At 44.3% G+C, this 26,399-nt stretch overlaps 1 protein-coding gene across 1 annotated transcript in view; it reads left to right on the forward strand.

Annotated features, from left to right (window-relative positions):
* The first annotated feature begins 10,322 nt into the window (after window positions 1-10,322).
* Fam114a1 (family with sequence similarity 114 member A1) overlaps window positions 10,323-26,399 on the forward strand; it is an 80,405-nt gene continuing 64,328 nt past the window's right edge. The window contains exons 1-2 of the mRNA XM_034509234.2: window positions 10,323-10,418; window positions 19,940-20,295. Of these exons, the coding sequence (XP_034365125.1) occupies window positions 19,948-20,295 (348 nt within the window). The 5' untranslated portion in view covers window positions 10,323-10,418; window positions 19,940-19,947. The remainder of the gene's footprint in view (window positions 10,419-19,939; window positions 20,296-26,399) is intronic.

Consider the following 26,399-nt stretch of genomic DNA (forward strand, 5'->3'; position numbering starts at 1 on the left):
CCATCTTTTGGCCCTCGGTGGAATTACCTCATGTATAAAACCTTTACAAAGCAGAGCGCTCTGAACTGCAGTCTATAAATCCTTGCTGCGGTGTGTAAATCTTTAGATTCATATAAGCAAACAGATTGTGAACATTTTGGTGTTACTAGAAATATTTATCTAAGGTATGTTTTGTCTGGGCTTTTTATTTTTATTTTTTGGGTTTTTGTTTGTTTTGTTTTTGAATTTCAGGCAATATTTTAAATTGCCACCAGGATAGAAAGTTAGGAGATTTCAGTTCTATGCTGTAAAAATCCTTCATATTTCCTCTGAAAACTCACCACTGTCATTTGATCAGGGTTTCAGCATCTTGGGACTGACAGAGGTACTTTAAAAACAAAGTAAGCTTAATTAAGTTTATGGTTTACTTTTTGGAATGTCAGTTTTCAAGAGAAGTTTTGGTGTTAATACACGTTTAACCAGCTTCTACAGTTTATCAACATTCGCTGCTATTGGGTGCTTCAATTCTTATTCTGGAAGAACAAGCAATGCTGGAATTCTTCTAGAGCAGCTTAGAACTTGGTTTTCTAAAGACCGTCTAGAATGTGAGAAATACGTTTAGTCAAGGCTGAAAGGCAAAGAGAATGAAGGAGAGACACTTCGAGCAGGTGTCCCTATACCCAGGCTTCTCACTTGTTTAACTAGATGACCATTTCCTAACGGATCTCTCTGGCTGCCATCCTCTCATCTTTACAAAAAACAAACAAACAAACAAAAAAACAAGAAAAAAAAACTAACAAGACTGCACGTTGGCCAATATTAAGCCGGGGGAGAAGTCACTTCTGCTTTCAGGAAGAAAAGAAGAACAACATTTTACCATTCATCCTTACTCATCAAACATAAGAGGAAGTCTTCTCAGAACTGGAGAGCCTCAGCAAGGAGGGATGGGGTGAAGCTGGCAGCTGGTGACTGGAGGGTGTGAGGGAAAATGCTGGGACCTGATTGGAGACCTAGCCAGAGCAGAGGGGAGCCAATGAGACAAAAGGGATTGCAGGCAACCCTGGGCCTACTTCTTAAGAAACCACATGATACAGATGTACGCACACCAGCTTGAGCAAACAGGCATGCATGCACACAGGCATGCACATACGTGCGCCTAGCACTGAAGAGTGGTCATATGACTCCCGTCTCGGTTGTGTTGCACGATAACGATGACATTTGGGAATGCAGGTGCTATTCTTGTTGAAGCTGCCACAACTCTATGAGACGCCTTCAAGGGGAAGGTAAAGCCAACCTGATTCATGTAACTCACAAGGAAGGGACCACATGACAGGAAAATGAGCAGAAAAGAGAACACATTGGGATGAGCTCCTGGCTTAGCCAACTGTGTAGCTTTGGGCAAGTTGTGTAACCTCACTGAGATTATTTTTATCTACAGAACAGTCAGAGCTGTGATTTCATGATAATGAGTACCAAGAAGCCAGAATGATGATTGAAAACAGAGGAGCCAGAAGAGCCGGAGATTTGAACCCTGTGACAGCCATGTTTTTACATGGGAAAGTAGAAAGATCATAGAACACTGAGATCACATGAAGCAAAGCAGGATACAGAACCATGGCCTGGCATGCATACCCAGGGCTCATCTCCTGCCAGCTTCACTCTGGGCACTTTACAAGTCCTTGCCAACACTCATAAAGGTGCCGTGAGATAAGCGTTTTTATTACCCCACCTCACACTGGTTGAGGAGCAGCTAAGAACTGGACTGATCAGGGGGCAGGCGGCCCCAAGACTGTGCGTTTAGCATCACAGTGTGTCAGGTTCCAAGTATCACATAAGGAGACACAGAGAGGCAGCCTTTCGACTCAGAAGCGGAAGCTGATGTTCAGAGACACAAACCGATGGGTGCCTGCACCCAGAAGGTGGATGGAGCAACACCCTGCCTTCACTTCCAATTGTCTGACTTCTAGCACCATCAGAAGAATGAATTGCTACATATGCTGAAACGTATGCATTGCTTTTCTTCAGAACTCCTGTCTTCCAGCATAACTGACAGAGATTCCCATCCACCATTTTAACTTCGTTTGTCCTTTTAAAATACCATATATGTGTCATATATTTATGAGATTGCATCTTACAGGGTGGATCTCATATCCTCCTGCCTCAGCTCCCCAGTGTTGACACTGCAAGCATGTGCCACCCTATCCAATTTTATGTGCTAAGCTATTTTAATTTTTTTTAAATGTCACAGTGGGATAAATAAGATAATATAGCCTAAAGCCAGCTAATGTCCTGTGCCAGTTCAGACAGAAGCAAAACATTATTAAGTATTGATATTAAAGTTAACATTTGCTGTTGAATTCGTGGGGGAGACAAGCCTCGGGCTGAATAAAAATGGTATTTGCAGTGCATACAACCATATAATAGTATCCAAAATATATAAGGTTTTCAACAAATCAATAAAAATGTGGCTGAGAAACCCAAAGGGGAGGCAACAAATTAAGCCAAGGATTTAATCAGATGGACCGGGGGAGGGAGAAATGCATGAACTTTCAAATGAGAAAGTTCACAGACAAGCACCCTCACTGTCTATGGGAAAATATAGATTCAGACACTATTCACTGCACACTCCTGAAACAGACAAAGAACAGGACATTCAGAGACACCAAGCGTGAGTCAGAATGTTAGGAAACAGGAGCTTGCCAACACTTTCAGTGCCCCTGATTTGTTTATAAATGGTCAGAGGAGCCAGACATGGACTCCATTTTTGAAGCTCTTCTCATGACTCTTTTGGTGTCCTAGAAGGATCTGGGCACTGAGACTTGCACACTAGCCTGGTGTCTGGTTTCCTAACTGGATCCTTACAGGGTCCTGGAGGTGTCTGTCCTTGACTTTCTGATTTCCCCATCCCTGTCTTTCCCTCCAACATTTGAAACCATTCCTTGAAATCGGTCACCTACTCATCTCTACCGCTCTGCCTGATGTTTCAGATTCGGTGTTTGGTTCACCAAGGTGAACACCAGCCCTTCACTAATTTAGTTTTTGGTAGTCATGTAGAACACCCCTGATTACATCCCTGACGCTATTGACTCCCGCCATGATCTAGCTCGTCAGCATTCTGATTTCTATCGCATGTCTTTCCCTCTGATGCTAGCCCCATTGCACTGATCCGAAACACCATGGTCCACCCCTTCATTATACCTCTGCGTCCATACTCAGCTACCTCACGCCTCTCTCCTCAAACCAAATTAAGTCACTGTCTTCCCAGGACCACATTGCCTGACTGGCTGGCTTAACAGAGTTGCCAGTAAACATTCACACTAACCAAAGCTAGTCTCGTGTGGACTGCATATTGTGTCCTGACCTAAAGGGGGCGCCATTCTACCGGCTTTCCACCGCCCTTCCCTGGCCCAACACTTTTCTACTCTTTCTCACACCCACCCTTGTCCTCTGTTACTTGTCTGACGTCACTCTCCCTTCTTCATTCTTAGCTGATGATGCCTCATATTGCACAAAGAAAATAGACCTCTCAAGAAGAGCAGCGCTTTACAGTCTGCCAAGCTCCGCCAGCTGACCTTCCCTCTGTCCTTCCCTCGGGGAGCAGAAGACTCACTTTTGCCTTGTCTACTCCGTAAATCTCTCTTGCAATTATCCTTTCTCCACTTGTAGTGATTTAAATAGGAATGGCCCCATAGATTCATGTCTTTGAATGCCTGGTCCATAGGAAATGGCACTGTCAGGAGGTGTGGCCTTGTTGGAGTAGGTGTGGCTTTGTTGGAGGAAGGTGTCACTGTGGAGGCGGGCTTTGAGGTCTCATATAGGTACTCGAGCTCTGTCCAGTATAGAAGCCCAGTTTCCTCCTGGCTGCTTTGAGATCAAGATGTAGAACTCCAGGCTCCTCCAGCCCCACGTCTGCCCAGACACTGCCATGCTTCCTGTTGTGACGATCATGGACTAAACCACTGAAACTGTAGCCAGCTTCAGTTCAATGTTGCCTTTTGTAAGACAACATGGCCTTGGCCATGGTGTCTCTCCACAGCAATAGAAATCCAAACTAGGCTGGGCAGTGGTGGCGCACGCTTTTAATTCCAGCACTTGGGAGGCAGAGGCAGGCGGATTTCTGAGTTCGAGGCCAGCCTGGTCTTCAGAGTGAGTTCCAGGACAGCCAGGGCTATACAGAGAAACCCTGTCTAGAAAAAAAACAAAAGAAAAAGAAAAAAGAAATCCAAACTAAGACACTGCTTTAATGTCAACATTATTCTTCCCTAGTGTGGGACTTCTGACCCACACACAACACAACATTGTAGTTTCTTCACCTCTAAGAAGCAAAACCCTTCCTTGAAGGCACAGACTCCTGATCCTTGTTCCTCCTCACACCAGAACATGTCTTGATTTTTTTCCCCCTAGTCACTGTCACTAATTATTCTCCCTCTGTTCCATTAGATACACACCAATCCCACTATCACAGTACCAAATAAAAGTGTCAAGTTTCATTTTTCATCTCATTTGAATTATCAAGCAACATTTTATGTGGTTAAAACATCTTTTGTTGGGAGTAGTTCAAGGCTAGTTATAGAGCCCTGGCTGTCCTGGACTCTTCCTGTAGGTCAGGCTGGCCTTGAACTTCACAGAGATCCACCTGCCTCTGCCTCCTGAGTGCTGCGATTAAAGGTGTGTGCCATTACCACCCACCTTAAAAGCTTTTCTCTCTGGGCGTTCTGGTCATCCACCTTCTGTCTCCTTTTCTTGAGTTCTCTGTGAGCTCACTCTGACTTTCCTCCCCACTCTCTTGGGTCCTTTCTGTCTCAGATCTTCTGTTTTGATGATGAGATGGCCAAGGGCATCATCCCCGTCTTTGGTTCACAGGGATAAGTGAAATAGTTCCTTATTGGTCTCTACATTTCTCTCTGCTCATTCAGCCGTATCCACCCAACCCGACGAGACTCAGACCCCAGAACCATGACTCTTCTATTAAAAAATGTGAAGGCTTTCCTTCTACTCAAAATTATAGATGAACCCCAATCCTTCCCACCCACCCCACCACACTCAAGGCCTTATAGGTTCTACAAAACCTTTATTCCTCCTAGTATGTTATCAAGTTAGGGCCTCCAGAGGAGACGCCGCATTACTTACTACATAATAAATGCTTTTGAAAAGTTGTTTTGAAAGCCTGGGGGGGGGGTGGGGTTGAGCGATAACTCAGTGGTTAAAGTGCTTGCCACAGAAGTATGAGATTGGAGTTTAGATCCTCAGAGTCCAAGTAAACACTGGGTGGGCTTGGCAGCCCACCTGTAATTCTAGTCTTGAAAGGCAGAGATGAGATTCTTAGAGCAAGCTGGCTGTTGAGATCAGACAGATCAGTGAGCTCTCGGTTTGAACAATAGGTCCTGTCTCTTTGACTAAGGTAAGAGAGCAACTGAGAATGATTCCCAACATCCACCTTGTGCTTGCCTATCATGTATACCCACATTTATGCACCCTTCCACACACGTGCACACATACATACATGCAAATGTGCACACACATACACACACCCCCATACACACGTGAAAAAAGAAAAATGTTGAATAAACTGTTCGGCCATGCAGAATCACAATGGACAGAAATTGGTACATGTCTGGTAAAGGCAGCCCAGCTATTCAATTTTCGTATATATGCTCTTGGAGGAACATATATACAAAGACAGTTATTGCAGCATTCTCTATAAGTGAGTAAAATACAAAGCACAGGAAATATCCACTAACTAGGAAATTGCTACATTGTGACATAGAATAGATGTCTAAAAGACGTCAAAAATGAGTGTCCTAGAGCTACATATATGAACATGATTGATCCTCAGACTGGAGATATAGTTCAGTTGGTAGAGTGATAGCCTAGCATGCAGGATGCCCTGGATTTGATTCCCAGTACTTATAACTTGGGTATAGTGGAGAATTCCTGTAATCCATCACTTAGGAGGTAGGGTAAGGGGAATCAGGAGTTTAAGGCCGTCCTTGTTTATACAGCAAGTTTGAGGCTAGCCTGGGATACCTAAGACCCTATCTCAAATAAACCAAGAATTTAATGTTGAATTAACAAGTATTATTTGTAAATTTCTAAATTATTTACAGATTTATTTAGTCATTATTTAAATCATCTGTAGCATTAAATTTATAGGTAAGGATATTAGCAATAAACACACACCAATATGGGTGAACTACCTCAGGGCAGTGCCAACCTTCAGAGAAAACAGGGAAAGAAAGGAAAGGGCTTTCACGAAGATCCTTAACATTTTTTTCCTTTGAAATAAAGGAAAAAATTAATTCTAAAATAAATATGTCAAAAAACTTAAAACCTGATACATCTTAGCACTGTCATGACACTATCTCCTTTTTGTGCCCACAGATGAGTGTTTATCCTGTTATCTTTGACTTCTCTATGTGTTTTAAACAGTTCAAGATATTTTAAATCAATGAAAAAAATTCTTGCAAAAAAGTAAACCATCTGAAAAGACCAGGCTGGCTTGGACATGGCCACCTTTCATAGTTTACGATTCGGCACGAGCACCAGGAACCGTGGTGCTAGGATTGTCTGGGTGGCAATTCTTTGCTGCATAGGCATGATGAGGTCAAAGGAGAAAAAGGAAACACTCCCTGTCTGACTGGGCTGCTGCCCCTCAGTAGCGTGGCAGCTACGGCAGAGGCAATGGCTGTCTCTAGGATGCTGAAGTCAGTGGTTCACTGAAATATTCCTGTTCCACCTGAGACACATTTTATTAAGGGCCAATTTCAGGACTGGACCAGGTGGGGTGGAGTAGGGGTGCTCTGTGCTCTATTTTTGAAATAGAAAGTGGGGTACAGGAGGCAAGCACTAGATTAGGTTTTAAGTTCTGGCTCAATTCACAAAGACCAGCTGTTTTGTCTTTTACTGTCTACTCTGGTGCTAAATTCTGTCCCCAAGACCTGGAGTCTGCAAGCGACTATGCCCTCAAGTTATTTCTGATTGGTAAATAGAGATGCCAACAGCCAATAGCTGGGCAGGAGAGACATAGGTGGGGTTTAGGTTTCTTTGGCTTGGGGTCAGAGGAGAACCACGAGCTGAGGGTTGGCTAACAGGAGTCAAGAGCAGCCCAGATGAAACGTGGTAATAACTCAGGGTTATCTATAGGAAAGCAGATTCTAACAGCATGGAGGGCAGACACCTGCCCAGCTATTGTACTGATTAAGGCTTATTATAGATATGAAGGTTTTGTGTGTCTTTTATCTGGGAACTAAATAGTCAAAGGCGAGGTAGAAACCCCACATCAGGATTAAAAATTTCTACTTCAACCAACCTTGAATTAAAGTGATTTCTATCCTCAGTCACATCCAGATGACTTTCCAGTTTTTCTATGAATATAAAAATAAAAAGCTGGGTAGTGGTGGCACACACCCTTGATTCCAGCACTTGGGAGGCCGAGTCAGGTAGATCTCTGACTTTGAGGCCACCCTTGTATAGAGAGAGAGAGAGAGAGAGAGAGAGAGAGAGAGAGAGAGAGAGAGAGAGAGAACCAGGATAGTCAGGGCTATACAGTAAGACTCTGTCTTAAAAACACAAAGAAAGTAAATAAATAAACAAATAGGTTTAATTAGCTTCAATTTCTTTATTTCATAGGGAAAATATAAGGAAGAAAACCAAAATGACCTAATTGTAGAGTGATCAGATATATTGTTATATAAACAAAATATGATGTAGATTGTAGTAGAATGCTTTGATTGATCCATGTTGACCAAGAACAATTATTATCAGTAAGGAAAAAATATCATAATCTTGCCTTCATTTTTTAAAAAAACTTTTGACACAAGGTGTTGCTATGCAGCTCATGCTGGCCTCAAGTTTGTTGTGTGGCCCTGGCTGGTCTCAAACTTGCCATTCTCCTGCCTCAGTCTTCTGAGTTCTAGATTTATAGGCTTGCCCATCATGCCCACTTCAGCATCTTGCCACTTTTATGAAGAAAAAAAAAAACCCACCTGCCTATGTATATATGTGTTTCTGTAAGTGGAAAGGAACCACAGTAGAATCCAGGCACTTAAAAATGGTGGTGATGCAATGGCACGCCCCTGCAATCCTAGTGACAAGTTCAAGAACTGCTTGAACTACATAACCAGTTCAAGGACAACCAGAACAACCTAGCAAGACCCTGTCTCAAAATAAGAGAAAGAATTAGAAAGGGTTAGGAATGTAGCTTATGTCTCACATGTACAAAGCCCTGTGTTTACCTTAGTCCTGACAAAGTGATGGTGATGGTGATGGCAATGATGGTGGTGATGATGGCGGTGATGGTGATGATGGCGGTGATGATGGTGATGGTGGTGATGATGTGTGATAGTAACATTGAAGGGATAAGAATGAGGTCATAGCCATTTTCTTTAATTTTGAATTCAGAATTTACTTAATTTTTAGGTAAAAAAAATTCTTTATTCAGTTGAGACTAAATACATAATATTAATGTGTCCAAATTCACTGATGGGCATACAAAAATCAGGGAAAAAAACCTGTAGGCTATACCATATCACACATTATTTGAATGTTCTAAAATTCAAAGGAATGACATATTTTCACAAATTTTTAAAAAAGAAGTTGACATATTTTTGTGAAAATCAGACTAGAAAATTAATGGCTTTTTAGTAGAGAGATTTTTAAACTGGCACATTATATGATTTAAAATAAAATGAAACTTGCTGTCCCACACAAAGGTGCACTTCAGAGGATTTAGAAGGGACATACAATAGTTAGCAAGCAATACAGCCTGGCAACAACCAATGAGAACCAGAATCTAAGGGCTCAGAACACTCAGTACCAATAGCAGGGTGGACCAGGTATGACTTTCAGCCCTGTTTAGTGATCTCAATATCAGAGGGAAACAGACAAACAAACGAAGTTAATGGAAACAAATGGAAATACCTTAACTAGCTTAGGAATCCAAAAGTATCAGAATGTCCCCACTCAGAGCCCCTCCCGCTCTGAAAGTTTTTTCTCATTTTCCTAAAAAGAAAAAAAAAAGAAAGAAAGAAAGAAAGGAAAGAAAGAAAGCAACAAACTAGTAAAAGCCTTAGAGTTTTACTGTTGTGAACAGACATCATGACCATGGCAACTCTTATAAGGGACAACATTTAACTGGAGCTGGCTTACAGGTTCAGAGGTCCAGTCCATTATTATCAAGGCGGGAACATGGCAGCGTCCAGGCAGGCATGGTGCAGGAGGAGCTGAGAGTTCTACATCTTCATCTGAAGGCTGCTAGAAGACTGGCTTCCAGGCAGCTAAGACAAGGTTATTAAAGCCCATGCTCACAATGACACATTTCATCCAACAAGGCCACACCTCCTAATGGTGCCACTCCTTGGCCCAAGCATATACAAACCATCACACCAACAACTGTCTACTTAAAATTAAGAACGCCAGGGTGGTGAAAAATGCCCCCAAGCACACAAAGTTCTATTCTCACAGGTGCTCGTTTGCTTGTTTGTTTTGGCAACTGAACAGACACGCACAAGCAACTCTTCAAAGGAAAGAAACACGCACACAAACGGAAGCTGCCTAAAAAGAAAGAGTAGCTTACAAAGTGAAGGCCAGAAAGGAGGGTGCCCATGAGAAATGGTGACCAGTCAAGCCTTGGAGGTGCATGCCTTTAATTCCAGGCAGAGGCTGGCAGATCTCTGAGCTTAAGGCCAGGCTGCTCTACAGAGTGAGTTCTAGGATAGCCAGGGCAACTCAAAGAATCCACGTGGAGCAAACCCCAGCCCACTCCCACTCCACCCCACCTTACCCTGCCCCCTGCTGCTATCAGAGAGAGGGAGAGGGAGGGGGAGGGGAGGAGGGGAAGGGGGAGAGAAGGAGGGGAAGGGGAGAGGGGAAGGAGGGGGGAGGGAGGGTAAGGGGAGAGAGGAAGGGGAGAGGAAGGGGGAGGGGGAGAGGGAAAGAATGAGATTTTGTTTGCTTAGGATAAATACATTTTTCCACGCCAGACGCAGATGTGCAGTTCCCAGGCCAAAGAGAATGAATTTGGGCTTTGATCCATATTTCCAAGCTGTCCTTCTAGAAAGCGTGGCTCGTTTGATTGATTCTTTTTGTTTTTGCTTCTCATCACATCTCACTCTCATCGCTGACGTGGTCAGAGAAGTCCACCTAACTTAGAACCCGGGAATCCCACAGTGAGACTAGGGGACTCCTTCCTTAGTACGTGCAGGGCTTCCCCGGGGCTTTGTAAGGGAAAGCAGGGGACCCCGCGCTCTGCCCGGACCACCGAGCTGGGACAGCGGAGTTCGCAGCGGGTCAGGGCACAGTGGGGCTGGGCAGGGGCGGAGGAGGGCGGCCCGGGGCGGGGCAGCTCCGCCGGTCCCTCCCCTGCGGCCGCGTCCCCGCCGGTCCTGCCGACGTGGCGGGGCGGGACCCGGGGCTCCCGCGCGCACTCGGCCGGCCAAGCGGTAAGAGCCCGGGGCGCCCTCTCCCCATCCCCTTTCTGGGCGGGAGGGGACCAGAGCGCCGCGACCCCTGTCCGCTGCGGGTCGTGAGAAGTCATCGGCGGAGAAAGGTCCCGAGAAAGCAACTTGCTTGGGGACGAAGGTCGGGGGAGGCGCGGCCGAGGGCCCTGCGTGGGTGCGGGCGTGTGAGTGTGTGTGTGTGAGTGTGTGTCGCTCCGTGTCCACGCTCATGCACACACCCACACGCCCGCACGCCCGGTCTGCACCCTCGTCCCGCCTGGAGCTCCGCGGAATCCGCTGCCAGAGGCTCTCGACAAAAGTTTCCCCAAGTGTCCCAAGTCTGGGTTGGGCGGTAGGGTCCTCCCAGAGCGACGCTCTGAGGGAACCAGCTCTTGCTAGTCAAAGATCTCCATTCCAAGGGTGGGCCTGCCCTCCCCCTGGGAAAACCGAGCACAGTCCTTGACCTCCATCCTGATCCATCACCTCTCCCTGGCGTGTCCCAGGGCATGCCTGCGCTCCTGCGCCTGCAACACCCTAGGCTAGTACCGCGTGCATTCCCAGGACCCTCTTGGGCCCCCTCTTACCCACCCCAAAGGTTGCCCCTTTACCCAGCCGGCTTGTCTTCTCCAAGGAATCTGGTGAGTATTTCCCAGCTGTCAGTCAGTTCGCACTTGGATTTCACTGGCTTTTCTTAAAGAAGGAGGACTTTCCCTTCTATGGGACTATGGGAGCACTAGTTCTGGGCCATACCATCAGTGTCCACACTGAACCTCTTGATGGAAGCTGATGGCTTTTTAAATTGTCAGCCCTTGAACTCCTTCTAGGGACACCAGAACAAGAGCCCCACCCCCACCCCCTGCCCCAGCTCACCTGGCTTCCTAGAGGATCTTCCCCCCCTCCCCCACCTACATTCCTAGGCTCGCTCCTCCATTCCCTCTATCAATCCTGAAATGTCCTGATTAACTTCTTACACTGAAAGCTGCCAGCAATGGAATGAAACTCCTGGGGTGGGATTTGAAACACAAGTTAGACAGTGTAGAAGGAATTTGGGACGGGGGTGGAGGGGAGCTTTCTGAATCTTGGGGGTTCATATGTGTAAGTAGCTACTTCTTTCATCAGAGCAGGCTGATGTGAAACACCGTTTTCTTTCAAATCAATATCAAACACAGTATATTTCAGCTGAGTGAATATTTGTGGGTCAGAACGAAGCAAGGTCTCGTGGCTTACAGGCTTGAAGGGCGGCACAGAAGAGACTTCCAAAGGCATTAGAGAAATCTGTGAAGGTCTCAGAAGAAGAAGAGACACAGGAGCAGTTAAGTCTTAGGAGGGTGTGGTGTAGACAAAGAGCAACTTAAAATTAAGGATGACACTAGATGCTGGGTAGTCATGGGAACCAGAATTGGCCTGACCGGAAGACATAACATCAGTGGAGACAGCCAGCCTAGAGGTTTAGGAGCAGTGTGAGGAGAGAGGAGCAGTGTGGAGAAACAAAAGTGTTGAGTTTCAAGAGATAGGGTGGCCTTGGACTGTAAAGGGCCACACAGACACCCCTGTTAGTATTTGTTTGGGTGGGTGTTTTACATGCAGTGCCCACTGAGGCCAGAAAAGGGCGCTGGATTCCCCTAGGGACTGGAGTTATGGAGGGTTGTGAGCTGCTATGTGGGTGCTGGAAACCCAATCCACGCAGGTCCTCTGGAAAAGCAGCCTGTGTTCTTAACCGCCGAGCCATCTCTCTAGCCCCCACTTAGTTTATAAGCAACGCAAATACAGTTCTCTGCTGTGCTTCCAAAAATACCTGCCAGGTATAGACAGGCCTGGGCTCAGAGTATGTGCATTGTGAAACTGGACAGATCTGGGGCCTCTCCTTTGTGGGTTTACCCTGGTTCTTCTCTGAGCCACACATTTTGTAAAAGGAGGCGATCTGGGACAGAGTATCATGTAACCACATTTGTATCTCACCAAATGAGGCTACTTAGAAAGTAAGCCATCTACTGTCACTACGTTTTCATGACATTTTAATACCAAGATAAGCACGGGTGCTAAATGGCCCGATGAAGGCGGAGCTTTGATTCCAATAAATTTAGACTTATGAAAACCTTGAAACCCTCTCCTCATTTTTCTCTGCAGTCAGGACTTAGGAACAAAGTTCCCAGATCAGGTTATCCATCCCAGCTTGACAGAGGAGGGAGCTGGAAGCCCAGTGAGACCTAGTGAGTTGTTTGTCTACAGAGGAACACTGCAGCCAGACCCAGAGGCCACTGTTTGGCCTTTCCACTTCAGAATCCAACTCACTATTCCGTGCAGCCTCTGGGCTCCGACACTCGGATGTGCATCTTGTCAATCTAGAGCTCACGTCTGATGTTTAGGTATTTGCACATACTCTTGCCAGCCTGAATACTCACGCCAAAGGCATGGTCAAGATTCTCCCTTGCTTTAGTTTAGGGTGTTGTTTATTATGCTATTTTGCATAGTTATCTTTCCGGTTTAATTAATTTAATATTTTCGAATTCTTTTAATTTAATATTTTTTTCAGTGTTAGGAGCCCAGTGCCTTGTGCATGCTAGGCAAGCAATTCTCCCACTGAGCCACAGACCATCCCTGGATGGCTTTTAAATGAGTCTGTTCTAGTGTCTCACACATTTCTCATTTCTGAAATGCAGTCCCTATGCCTTCCGCACTTACTTGGAGTGCCATGATATAACTGCTCCGACGGTTCCAGGGGCATTTTAGATGATGAATAAATTTGCTCATGAAAAACTAACTTATTCCCAGCCCACAATGGCTTCATTATGCACCCCCTTCCTCTCCTTGGAGTTTCGTGAAGCAGCTTCCTTGTTTCCGTGGGTCAAAGTCACCGACACGGCTGCAGACAGAGACCAGTGTTCCCAACCCAAACTGGAAGAGACTTCCAACCGCTCAGATAGGATGAGCAGCAGCCACCCAGGACACATGGCGCTCACTTGAGTCCCCGTGCACTGCCCTAGTCCCTGCTCAGAAACAGCTGTCCATCTAGAACACAGTTTCTGGTGGTGACAGACAAAAAGGCACAGTCTCAAAACCGATGAATGTTCCCCATCACAGTATCATCCAGAACCAGTGAAGGTCTGTCAGAACAAACAGACGGGGGTGGGGGCGGCTTGGGATGTAGCTCAGTTGGCAGAGTGCTTGCCTGATATCCCAGTTCCAGCCACAGCAGTGCATAAAGCAGGTGTGTTGGTGAATGTCTGTAATCTGAACACTCTGCAGGTGACTGCAGGAGAACCAAAGATGCAGGGTCATCCTCGGCTATGTAGAAGGCCAGCCTAGGCTAAATGATATCCCATCTTTTTTTTTTTAAGCAAAAAAGAAAGAAAAGGGGGGGGGAAATTATTGTTTTGTTCTTTGTTTTGGTAGGTAATAGAGAAAAATCAGACCTATAACAGAAAACAGAAATAAAATAAAATAAATAAATGAACACAGATAAGGAATAATTAGAAGTTAAAACAGGACTCATCCCTATAATCACTGTGGCCTTTGTGCAGTGTAGGCATTCTGTAAATTCATTTTAACAATCCCCCAGTGAACACCTTATGGATGATTCTTTGTCTGTTTTTGAAGGACTGTTTTTTGCTGTTGGTTGAATACAGCACAGGCACCAAGAGGAGACCTTTAACCGCAGCAATCTTTCTGTACTTTAGATGAACTAACTGAAGGCCATTTGGCTAGCAGAGGTAGCTGAGGGCTGGGGGTCCTGCCCTCTGCTGCTCTCCCACGGGTCCCCCTGGGTTTCTGACGAATACTTACATGCATTCTAGCAGTCAGGCTTGGCTACAGCCTGTCTCTGGAAGCCTGTGGTCCTTGCTCATCGTCTTTTTAGGCCTGTATTCTAGAGCCAGGGCAGAGCCAGTGCCCAGCTAGCTTCAGGCTTTAGAGTTCTGCAGTCAGCAAGAAGCTATAGAGAAGCCCAACCCCGAAGGACCATAGTCTGTTGGGCTTGATACAACCTTAGGCCCATACATAGGGCCTAAGAACAGAGGACACCAGGGCATTGTTTCTAATGGGAACATGTGTTTTAAGGACTTGCCATGCCATGTGGAATAAATTTCTACCCAGGAGTATGCAATTTGCCATGCAAAAAAAGAACAAAAACAAAAATATCCAAGAGGGTGACAACTGAGGCCTCTCAAAAGATAGACACCCAGTGATAAACCATGGTGCTAACTAAAGACCTCTGAGATTGTGAACCTGGGCTGAGTAACATAGATATCAGCCAATCATCATAGGATACAAATGAAAATTTATTAACGTGCACATAGGTCATATGGCACATGCCGCCGTGTATTAGGACACCGGTGAGTACTGTGATGATGGAAGCATTCGTCGTGGTTCTCATTTGCCCACACATGTTTGTCATGACCTTGTTCGCTCTCACATCTGTGCTAGAGGAGAAGTCAAATTGCCGTACATAGGGATATATGTCTTTAATCCCCGCATGTAGGAGGCAGAAGCAGACAGATCTCTGTGAGTTTGAGGCTAGCCTGGTTTACAGAGGAAGCTCTAGGCCAGTCTACATAGTAAGACCTGGTCTCAAAAAGAAAAGAAGAAAAGCTAAAGAAAATGAAGTTGCCTGGGGCTTCTTGGTGATCCAGATCAACAATAAGGGTGTTCAAATTAGCTTACGAAGAAATGAAAGTATCAGATAAGGTCTATGACTAGCTAGAGTTGACAAAACCAAACTGAAACAAACAAAAAGCAGAGAGAAAAGTGATGTGGATGTGTGGATGTGCTTTCTGCTGTTTCTTCTGAAGCCTGTTCTCCAGGTTATATCTGGAAGATCAGGCAAGAAGACAAGAGTTAGAAAGAGATCTTACTCTTTAGGCCAGATAGTGGTCTGTGTGCTGGCTTAGACAGTAAGTATTTCTGTTCCTGCGGCTTTACAGCCACACGGTCTGTGTTGCCTCTGCAGTGATCCGCCATTATCGAGAAGTAATAACTGCGTGTGAACAGAAAGGCTCATCTGTGTTCAATAAAATTTTATTTACCCAGGCAGGGAAGGGCAAAGGGCAAGATTTGACCCACTGGTTGTACTTTGCCAACCCCTTACTTCAGGCCAGGCCCAGGTCACAAGGAAGTTTTCATTGTCGGCTTCCCCCTGGCAATGCCTTTTCAAGTGTTCCCTGATGTCCAGTCCGTTCCATCTTGCTCCCATGACCCAACACAACAGCCTCTCTCAGCCCAGTGGCCTCAGCCATCTTTACTGCTTCAGCAGGTTTCAGACAGACTCCTTGATCTCCCACAGCTAGCACTGACTGCCTTAGACCTCAGACACCAGCCAGAGCACTAAGTCTCAACTTGGCACTGAGAGGGAGGTGGGGCCTCGTAGGAGGAACACCAGTCATTGGAGGTGTTGCCCTTGAAGGAGAGTGAGACCCGGTTCTGTTTGCTTCCTGACTATGAAGTGAGGGGTACCAGCCACTGAGTGACCATTCATTCATGTTACAGTGTATGACCCCACTCCAAAGTTAGGGACTAACCGGGCATAAACCTTCCAAGATGTGACTCAAAGTAACCCTTTCATCTCCACAGATTGATTATCTCAGGAATTTGCTATAGTGACAGAATAGTCTCATCATAGCGTCTTTTGAAACCACCTGCCGTAAGAGCAATCTCTATGCAGTCTTAAGTGTTGAGGATATTTCTTGACCTTTCTAATATATGCAGAAACACATGTGTAATATACATATTAACATAATTGAAAATTGAGAAAATAATAAATAATTGTGAAAATAATCAATGATCAATAATAAAATAATAAATAATCATAATATAATAATATTTTATATATAGCCAAGACCCTTGTCTTCCTTGGATTTTCAGTACAATAAGAAAAATATCTGTAGTAACTTTATTCAGATAGTTTTTTTTGTCCAAGATAAAACAGAAGCAAAGCATTCTAGGAATTCAGAAGAAACATTAAATCTAGGTGGGAAACACAAAGAATGAACAAGTGATGGTTTTACCTGGACCTTAAAAATGTTAGCGAAACAATGCATTAGACAAAGACAGAGAGAATAAATACTTAGCAGATATCCTATCTGATTGATTAGCCAGTACCAAGGTCCATAGTCATGCTTGCCGCCATGGAGTTTGTGCTGCCCATGACAGTAACTACCTCCAGCTCCCCTGGCCGTTGGTGATTTAGTGCTGCTCTGGGAACCAAGCTACTCCGGGCCCAGTTAAACCCCTTACATTTAATTCATCCACTTGAGCAGCAGTGTCTTGAACTCTGAGTTAAAGGAGAAGAGCAATGGTAAAGCCCTTCGAATGCACTGCTACCCCTCCCACCGCGTCGTGTCTTAGAGCGTTAGTGAAGGGTGTGTCTTCTGGGCCCGTCTATTGTGGAGGATCAGATTTTAATAGCCAGCTGCAGTCTGTTGTGAATGTGTCTGCAGACAGTAATGTTGTCTCATTTAATGTTTGGAATAGAATAGTGGGAGCTAAGCCCAACGGGATCAGAGCATGGGACCTCGGATGGCGGTAGATGTGTGTGGCTTCACCTCAAGGGGGCTAGGAATGGAGAACCTCTGAGGTGCATCCTTGACAGCCGTATAAGTAGAACCAGTCGAATGACGATTTGGTTCGCTGAAGGGGAGAAGGAAAGCCCAATGGTGAAACCAAGAGCAGCTCCACACTGAGGACCCGGCAGGGAAGAGAAGTGGGGGAAATGGGCGTGGCTTCTGAACACCAAAGCTCTGGTTTGGTTTCAGTCTCAAGGTCAGACGTTTCTCGAACTTTAATTCTGTCATTGACTAAAGATATGCCTTCTAAGCCTCAGTTTTCCGATCTGGAGAATGGAGATCACCAAACCTAGCTCACAGGAAACAATACATTTGCATAGCCTGGCTACTGTGAGCGCTCAGTAAAATCATAGCTCTGGGTGTTTTATAGTCTCTGTTTCAATTTAAAGTTTTGATTTGGGAATTTTATGCACGAGTACTTTATTTACATCATTACCACTGTTCTCTCCCCCTCCTCCCATGCCGTCCCACCCCTCAAATTCCTGACCTCGTCTTTAATTATTATTACATGTATAGGTATATATGTAAAGATATGCATACACGTGTGTACATACCTGCTGAGTCCATTTACTGTTTGTTTATGGCTGACCCCTTGGGATTGAGTAACCTATCAGAGGGCTCATCCATTGAAGAAGGCTGTCTCCTTAGTAACCATCAATCGCCTGGAGCTCTTCATTTAGGGGCGGAGGCTTGGGAGACTTCTGCTATCCACTTGAGCAGGTCAGCTGGTGTTGTCATTACTCGGGTCTTGATTGGGTGACCATGTTGTTAAGATTTCTTGGGTGCAGCCCCCCTGACTTCTATGGAAAGCATGATCTCACAGCCGACGTCCTGGCCCACTGGCTCTTGTAACCTCCCCGCCCTCCCTTCCACGGTGTCTCCTGAGTCTTAGCTGTGAGAGCTGCGTTGTCAATGTATGAACTGGGGTCAGGCACCCCCACAGACAAGTTTTGACCATTTGGGGGTTCCTGAAATGGTCTCCATCTGCTGCAAATAAACGTCTTTGATAAAGGGCGAGAACTACCTGTCTGAAGACATAAAGACAAGCATTAGGATGAAGTGAGAAATTATACTGGCTTAAGAAAGTGGCCGGAGTAGATTTGCTTTAGAGTCCATGACTTTTATATACTATATATTCTTAGGGAAGTGAAGTTTTTCTGGACAACAGCACTGAGATTTAAAGTCTGATATTGGAAGACATATAGGATTTGTTGCAAGAAATACGCAAGACAAGGAGACCTGCTCTTAAGAAATCCCAGCACATGGGAGGCAGAGGCTGGTGGATCTTTGAGTTTGAGGCCAGCCTAGTCTACAGAGTAAGTTTCAGGACAGCCAGGGCTACAGAGAAACTCTGTCTAAGAAAAAAAAAACAGGAAAGGAAGGAAGGAAGGAAGGAAGGAAGGAAGGAAGGAAGGAAGGGAGGGAAAGAGAGAGAGAGAAGAAAGAAAGAGAAAGAAAGAAGAAAGAAAGAGAAAGAAAGAAAGAAAGAAAGAAAGAAAGGAAGGAAGGAAGGAAGGAAGGAAGGAAGGAAGAAGCAATAAGTCATGGAAAGATGTTCACTTGGCCACTAGAATTACTTATCAGCATATTAAGCTATTGTTTACAAATCATAAAATCATAAAACCCACTTACTATGAAGTTTCCGGTGTTTAGGCATTCTGGTTAGTGGGTTTTGGTGTATTAACACATCTATACAGCCAGACACCCCTCAACTGTAGAGTATTCGTGTTGCCTCCAAGAACACCCTCCTCTGCATTAGCAATTACTCCCACTCCTCTTCCTTTGAGCCCCCCAAACAGCCACTTGTCCATTTTCTGTTCATGGTATGGAGGTAGGTGTTTGAGAACCACAACAAGCAAGCAGTGTATGAAACCTGTTACAAAGGACTGTGGTCATCAGGAGCCATGTGTGTCTGTAAGTCCTTGTGTGTGTTGATGCTGCTGCAAAAATTCATAGCACTTATTAATCAAGTTACAGATACATTTTTTTTCTTCAAGTAAAATGTTCTCACTCGTTCATTCATTCATTCATTCATCCATCCATTCGTTGGCATGTACGGAGGGTTCCCACTTGCACTGATTCCCTGTGGAGTCAGAGGACCACTCCCAGAAGGACAGTCTCTCTTTTCACCATGTGGGTCTGGGATAACTCTGGTGGTTACCAGCCATTCTCTGTTCTTTTCTTTTTTTGTTTGCTTTTTTTTTTTTTTTTTTTTTTTTTTTTTTTTTTTTTTTGACATAGTCTCTTCATAGGTAGCCCAGGCTGTCCTCAAAATCCTTTTTCCAGACCAGAAAACTAAGGACATACGACAGAATTTGAGCCATGTCTGACCACAAGACTGAACGCCATCAGAGCCCCATCTGCAGTGCTAGCTGCCTCTTACAACAGATTCTATTACTTACACAACACATATTTACTCTTACAGTGTAGAGGTCAGACTGGGTCAGACAATGGTTTTCCTTGAGCTTAGATCAAGATGGTGGTGGGGCTGGGCTCTCCTAGACTCTTGAAAAGATGAGTTGTTTTTTTTGCCTTCTTCAGTCTCTGGTAGCTGCCTCAGTCCTTGGCTTGTGCCCCACCCCCACCCATCCTCGAAGTGCATCACTTCAGCCTCTGCCTCTGCTTTCATGCCATCTTCTTCTCCACACGTCACTCTGCTTCCCCATCATGCCCACTGTGGAGAAGAGTAGTGAGGACACTCATCACTGTGTTAGGGTCACTCAGAGGAATGAAGGCAGCCTTCCCATGCCCCAGGTCCTCAATGGAATCGAGAGTTCCCATTGCCATGTAAGAAAGCACTCACAAGGTCCAGGGTCAAGAAATGGATATCTTTCTGAGTCTGCCTACGCAAGGACACAAAGAGTTACTGCTTGGTAGAAGACTGTTTACCTCCTACTAGGTATAATTCAGTTACTACAGGCTTTGAATGAATGTTACCAACACAAGTGTTTGTGATCACATTTACAGATATTACAATGTCTGATGATGCTCGTGACGCCATAGCCAACGGAGTCGGAGAAGATGCTGTGGAGATGCCCAACAGTGACTCCCCTGCTGAAGATGCAGCAGAAGTGCAGTGTGGTCCAGCTACAGCTTCAAATGAGCCTGCACCGGCTGACCACACAGGAGAGCAGCCTGAGATCACAGCTGTGTGTGCAGAGACCGCCCCTACAGGGCTTCTAGACCAGTCCAAGGCCAGTGATGCCGACGAGACTCCCCTCAATGGAGAAGTAACTGAAGACCCCCTGGTTGAGTGCATTGATTCCGTCAGCCTTGAGGGAGACACCGGATCTGAAATACCTCTGAAAGAACAGAACGACGTGGTAAGAAAAAAAATCACCATATTTTAACCTAAACTCTGACATCCAGTCTCTGTCCACTGTTGCTAAGAACAGAATGCCACAAACTGGATAAGTTATCAAGAAAAGAGGTTTATTTTGACTCACAGTTTGACTCCAGGGTAGAGGGATATATGACCTTCTTGCTAGCAGTGTCTCAAGGTAATTCAAGGCATCATTTGGCAAGGGATAGTTGTTCATGAGACACCTCACCAATGGCTGTTACAGCAGCCCTGGTCTCAGTCTAACTCACTGATGGATTAAGCCCAGAAATGAGCTCACCTGTTTGTAATGGCAGAGGCCTAACCACCTGTGTTTGTTTATTTTGGGTGCTGGGAATCAAATCCGTGGTTTCTCCAATTCTAGACAAATTCTTGACCACTGAGCTACATTCTAGGTCTTCTAGCTAAGTCTCTAAAGGCCCTACTTCTTATTATCTCTGGAAATTAGATTCCAACGTAATCTAATTTTCAGAGGGAAGTTGGAAACCATATTCTGAAGTGGCACCATATGCAACCCACCAAGTGCAGAACTTAATACAAAGCTCTGCTGCTGAGAGTTCTGAGTTCGAGCGTTCTGAGTGCGCTGTGACACCACATTTGTCCTGAAACATGCTTTCTGGTGGGAAGAAAGACACTGAGAAAAGGAATTTGTGGATCTAATATTTGTATTTTGATCATTGCATCAAGAGTCATGAGAGCCACCAGTTCCTGGACATAGCCTGTACTCCAGGAGCTCTTCTGGCCACATGGTTTGCATGCAATGGTTCCAAGCCAGATTTTCTGACTCCAGTTAATAGCACCTAAGCTCAAAGATTAATAGATATAGATACAGATACAGATACAGATATAGATACAGATACAGATATGCACACACACACACACACACACACACACACGTATACATATAAACACACATATATAATTGTGTTGGCCTTAATAATTCCAGATGGTAAGGCCCAGGAGTCTCTGGATAACCACAAGAGCTATGCTGCATAAGTAAAGGTCTTCAACATTTTAATATCACAAGTTTACCACAAGTTTTCATTACCACAAGTTTATTATCACTTGTCACCTTCCAGGGGACTGGAAGCAACACTCACTTGGTGGCCCTCCCCTCAGCGCCTGCACCTATCCTTCCCCTGGATAAGCTAAGCCAATCTCTCCCTGTTGGTCCCCACCCCACCTCGTAGAGGGAGGAGTTTTTGAGAAAAGGTCTTGCCATGTTCTGTAGGCCAGCTTCAAGTTCAGCCTCCTGCCTTAGCCTCCTGAGTGCTGAAATCATAGGCACTCGTGTGCTACAACAACATGGCCATCTAAACTTGGTTTTCTGGTACTTTCTGCTCCAAGGCGTAGAACAAGAGGTAAGCTGTTTGGGTGATCTAGAATGATTGTGCATGAGAGGGTTGGGGTCTAGCTTTCACCAAAGACTAGTTTTAGTAACCCTGAACTGTGCATGTCAAGTCACCTAGAAGAGATTGAGTGGAATATTCTGAGAACAGACATGAAACAGTATGGCCATTCATTTTCCAGTGGTCATTACCTATGTTGGTTTGATCAAGAAACACCATATTTCTTTGTCTGAATTTTTTCCTCTATAAAATGAAAATTTTTCAAGTAAAGATTTTGGTGATTGCTTCGCATGTTTTATAACTTGTAGTCAAGGTATGGCTTCTCTTTATTTTCCTCAAAGCTTTGACTCTCAACCCTGCTCAAAGATAAATGAGCTCCCAGAAGGAGGAGGGATTGGTTTCCTATCACTGGAAACATCCAACCGTTTGGCATCGCCACAGGTTATCTACAAAGTTCACTCTCAAGAGACACACACATTTAAAAACAAGGGAAAAATGCAAAACAATCTTAAGAAAGTTTACAATTTTGTGTTAGGTTACATTCAAAGCTATCCTGGTGCAGGGTGGACAGGCCTGGAATTCTAACTAAAGCTAAGTGTTCATTCTGTGAGAATGGTGTGGAGGAGACTTGAGAAACAGCTGGGCATTTTTGGATCAGATGTGGAAAATATCCACAAAAGCTTTTCACTTCTGAGAGGTCGTGTACAAGGCCTTTGGAGCCAGCCATGAACCTCTTAAAGGATCACAGACTCACAGACCTCACCTCGACTCTCAGCTCTAGCCAAGCATCCCAGCCACTGGGGTTGCCTACTCAGCCTGCCTCCTGAGTCCCACCCTAACAGAGTCTGATTTGTGGATACGGCTGTGATGTATGCCTTCTAAGGAACCACAGATAGTTCTGATGTTCATCCGAAGCTGAAAATAATTATTCCAAGGCAAAGAACCCTGAGGGGACTTTTAATGATTCTTTGAGTAGGGGACCTCTCCATACCACTTCAGCCTTAAATGTTGAAGTGCTAACCCAGCACTTCAAAAGCATCTGAAGAGGGTTGGGTGTTTGGCACAGTGACAGAGGCTAGCATGGGTCATGGTCCTCAGCATTTGGAGGGAGCATGCCAATCTGTCCTTTCAGCCCTAGGTAGCTTTTTGAAAGGTTATTTTTTTTTAATTAGTAACTTTTAAAAAAAATGTTAATCAAAAGCTTTATAAGTTTGGTAATGCTCAATAACAAGATGCCCATACAATCAGAAGTGTAACCCAATATCCAACCTAGATATACCAACTACCTTTGACTGGTGGAGACATGGGAACATCTGCCTCCATGTCTCCCCTTCCCCCCTCCCCTTTTGTCTCCTAGTTCATCCTCTCCTCCTCCTCCTCTCCTTTCTTCTCTTCTTCCTCTCCTTACTCCTCCCACCTTAGCTCCTCCTACATATTACCCTTCCTGTTTAAAAAAAACTTTTCTCTCAAAATACAATTAGAGCATAACTATACCATTTGTGTCAGTAAAGTACAAGATAGACCTAATACCCAGTCCATCATTTTGTTGACTAAACAGAACCTCTCTCATCTTTCCTAACTAGAAGACTTAGTTCTGGACCTGGCTTTTTTCTTGGCTTTAGAATGAATGTCAGCTGAAAATCATCCTCTCAAATCTTTTCTCTCAAAGTGAGTAGTCTGGATTGGCTATGAGACTGTAAGTCTTCAACCCCATCAGAAATCCAGAATGACTGAATTAACTGAAATTATGGGAAGCACAAAGCATAGCTTCTAAAACTTAGCCAATTTAGAGACCGCTGAACACCTAGACAGTCCCTATACTACAAGACGTTGAAGCATCTGATCTTCAGCCTTCTGGCCCAGAATCATCTGACAGACCTTGGTGCTGCAGAATTGTTAAGGGCTGATTACTCTTTCTTGGTAGATATAATCAGTCGACTATTCCACAAGTTTGTTCTTTTCTGGACAGTAATTTGTCTGTAGATAAAAAGAGGCAATTCTTGCCTAGTGGCTGTCACACCACAACTGGAGTAACTCCAAAGATGCTCAATTTCTTCTTAGAATCCAAAACAGGGAAGCTGTCAGGAGCAGACATGTCTCTAATCAAAATGAACATTAATACAGAAATGTTTGTAACGTCAATTCTGTGGACTTCCGATGTTTTGAAAACCAACTATCCATGTAAGGTAATCTGGACTGTTGTCTGTTAACTCCTCTCAGCTATTTCTAAATAAAATATAGAAAATACCCTGACAATAAACTCAGAGCCATGAATTTGCTATAGGCCCTTAACTCACGGGCTAACCATCTCAAATCAGTTAAAAAAAGTTAAAGAAGGACTGGGTCTAAGCCTTGTATTCCTAAATGTGTTATATAGGCACAATGCCTATGAGAGTAACAATATTAATCTCACTTTTATATCAATAAGAAACTCATACCAATGAACACCTTATCTTTGAAATCAAAGTAAATTTTGTACATTTAAGAAGTTATAACTTCATCTTAATAACAATTATACATATTTCTACCAATAGGTTATGGCTATGCAATAACTCCTAGCTATTCCTCCTTGTTCCAACAAAACCACTACTTTCCCCTAGAAAGTCAGCCCAGTATTAACCACCTCAGTCCCCAAGCCCAAGGAATAGGGGCGCCAACTCTTCATTAACTTCTTCAAGCTGATTACAGGCATTGAGATATTAGAAGAGGGGCAGGGAAGAGTAAATTGATAAGCCTCTGGTGACTGTGTCTTCACTGCATCCAGCTGAAATTCCAGGACATCAGAGGTTCAAGCAGGTCTGCTCGGCTTGCTTGATGAGTAGATACACCAAGGCTGTGTATTCTGCAGTATACAATCTGCAATTTGAGAATCTGCAATTCTCAAAATGAATTTTAGTATCAAGATAATTTTTGTGTTTGAATTCTGAAATCTAGTCTTTTGGTGGCCTGCCTCTGTCATGTCTAATCCATATAATTCTGGGAGTTTCTATGAGGGTGTGCTCCCACCATCCTCCCATTCCTGCTTTCCTGCTCTCGAATTCCCCAACACTAGGGAATCCAAACGTTCAGGCACCAAGGCCTTCCACTTCCACTGATGCCTGGCAAGGCCACCCTCAACTACCTATACAGGTGGAGCCATGAGTCCCTTTCTTTGTGTTCTCGGGCTGGAGGTTTTAGAATGGCTACTCCAGCTTGTTTCTTAGGACCATTTGCTTGAAAAATTGTTTTCCAGCCTTTTACTCTGTCTGTCTTTGTCACTGGGGTGGGTTTCCTGTATGCAGCAAAATGCTGGGTCCTGTTTAAGTATCCAGTCCATTAGCCTATGTCTTTTTATTGAGAAATTGAGTCTATTGATGTTAAGAGATATTAAGGAACACTGATTGTTGCTTCCTGTTATTTTTGCTATTACAGTGGCATTGTATGTGTGGCTATCTTCTTTTGGATTTGTTGGAAGAGGGTAACTTTCTTGCTCTTTCTAGGGTATATTTTCCCTCCTTTTATTGGAGCTTTCCCACTACTATCCTTTGTAGTGCTGGGTTTGTAGAAAGATATTGTGCAAATTTGGTTTATCGTGGACTATCTTGGTTTCTCCATCTATAGTAATTGAGAGTTTTGCTGGGTATAGTAGCCTGAGCTGGCATTTGTGTTCTTTTAGAGTCTGTATGGCATCTGTCCAGCATCTTCTCGCTTTTATAGTATCTGGTGAGAACTCTGGTGTAATTCTGATAGGTCTGCCTTTATATGTTACTTGGCCTTTTTCCCTTACTGCATTTAATATTCTTTCTTTGTTTTGCACATTTGGTGTTTTGATTATTATGTGACAGGAGGTATTTCTTTTCTGGTCTAGTCTATTTGGCGTTCTGTAGGCTTCTTGTATGCTTATGGGCATCTCGTTCTTTAGGTTAGGGAAGTTTTCTTCTATAATTTTGTTGAGGATATTTATTGGCCCTTTAAGTTGGGAATCTTCACTCTCTTCTATACCTATTATCCTTAGGTTTGGTCTTCTCATTGTGTCCTGGATTTCCTGGATGTTTTGTGTTAAAAGCTTTTTGCATTTTGCGTTTTCTTTGACAGTTGTGTCAATATTTTCAATGGTATCTTCTGTTCTTGAGATTCTCTCTTCTATCTCTTGTATTCTGTTGGTGATGCTTGAATCTATGACTCCTGATCTTTTCCCTAGGTTTTCTATCTCCAGGGTAGTTTCCCTTTGAGATTTCTTTATTGTTTTTACTTCCATTTTTATGTCTTGGATGGTTTTGTTCAATTCTTTCACCTGTTTGGTTGTGTTCTCTTGTAATTCTTTAAGGGACTTTTGTGCTTCCTCTTTAAGGGCTGCTACCTGTTTACCTGTGTCAAATTCTTTGAGAGTGTTATTTATGTCCTTTTTAAAGTCCTCTATCATCATCATTAGAAGTGATTTTAAATTTGAATCTTGCTTTCCTGGTGATATGGGGACTTCAGGACTTTCTAGTGTGGGAGAACTAGGTTCTACTGATGCCAAGTACCCTGGGTTGCTGATGCTTATGTTCTTGCACTTGCCTTTTGCCATCTGGATCTCCTTAATGCTACCTGCCCTGTCTCTGACTGGAGCCTGTCTTTCCCATTATCTTGATTATATCATAACTGTGTGGGGTGGATGTTACTACTGGGTTTGGAGCTGGGGCCCAAGATCTGTTCAGTGCCCAGGCCCAGACCGGAAGGAACCAGTGCTCCAGGCCAGGAGTGAACTCCTGGGTCC

The sequence above is a fragment of the Arvicanthis niloticus genome, chromosome 7, assembly GCF_011762505.2.
Source record: "Arvicanthis niloticus isolate mArvNil1 chromosome 7, mArvNil1.pat.X, whole genome shotgun sequence".
Lineage (NCBI taxonomy): Eukaryota > Metazoa > Chordata > Mammalia > Rodentia > Muridae > Arvicanthis > Arvicanthis niloticus.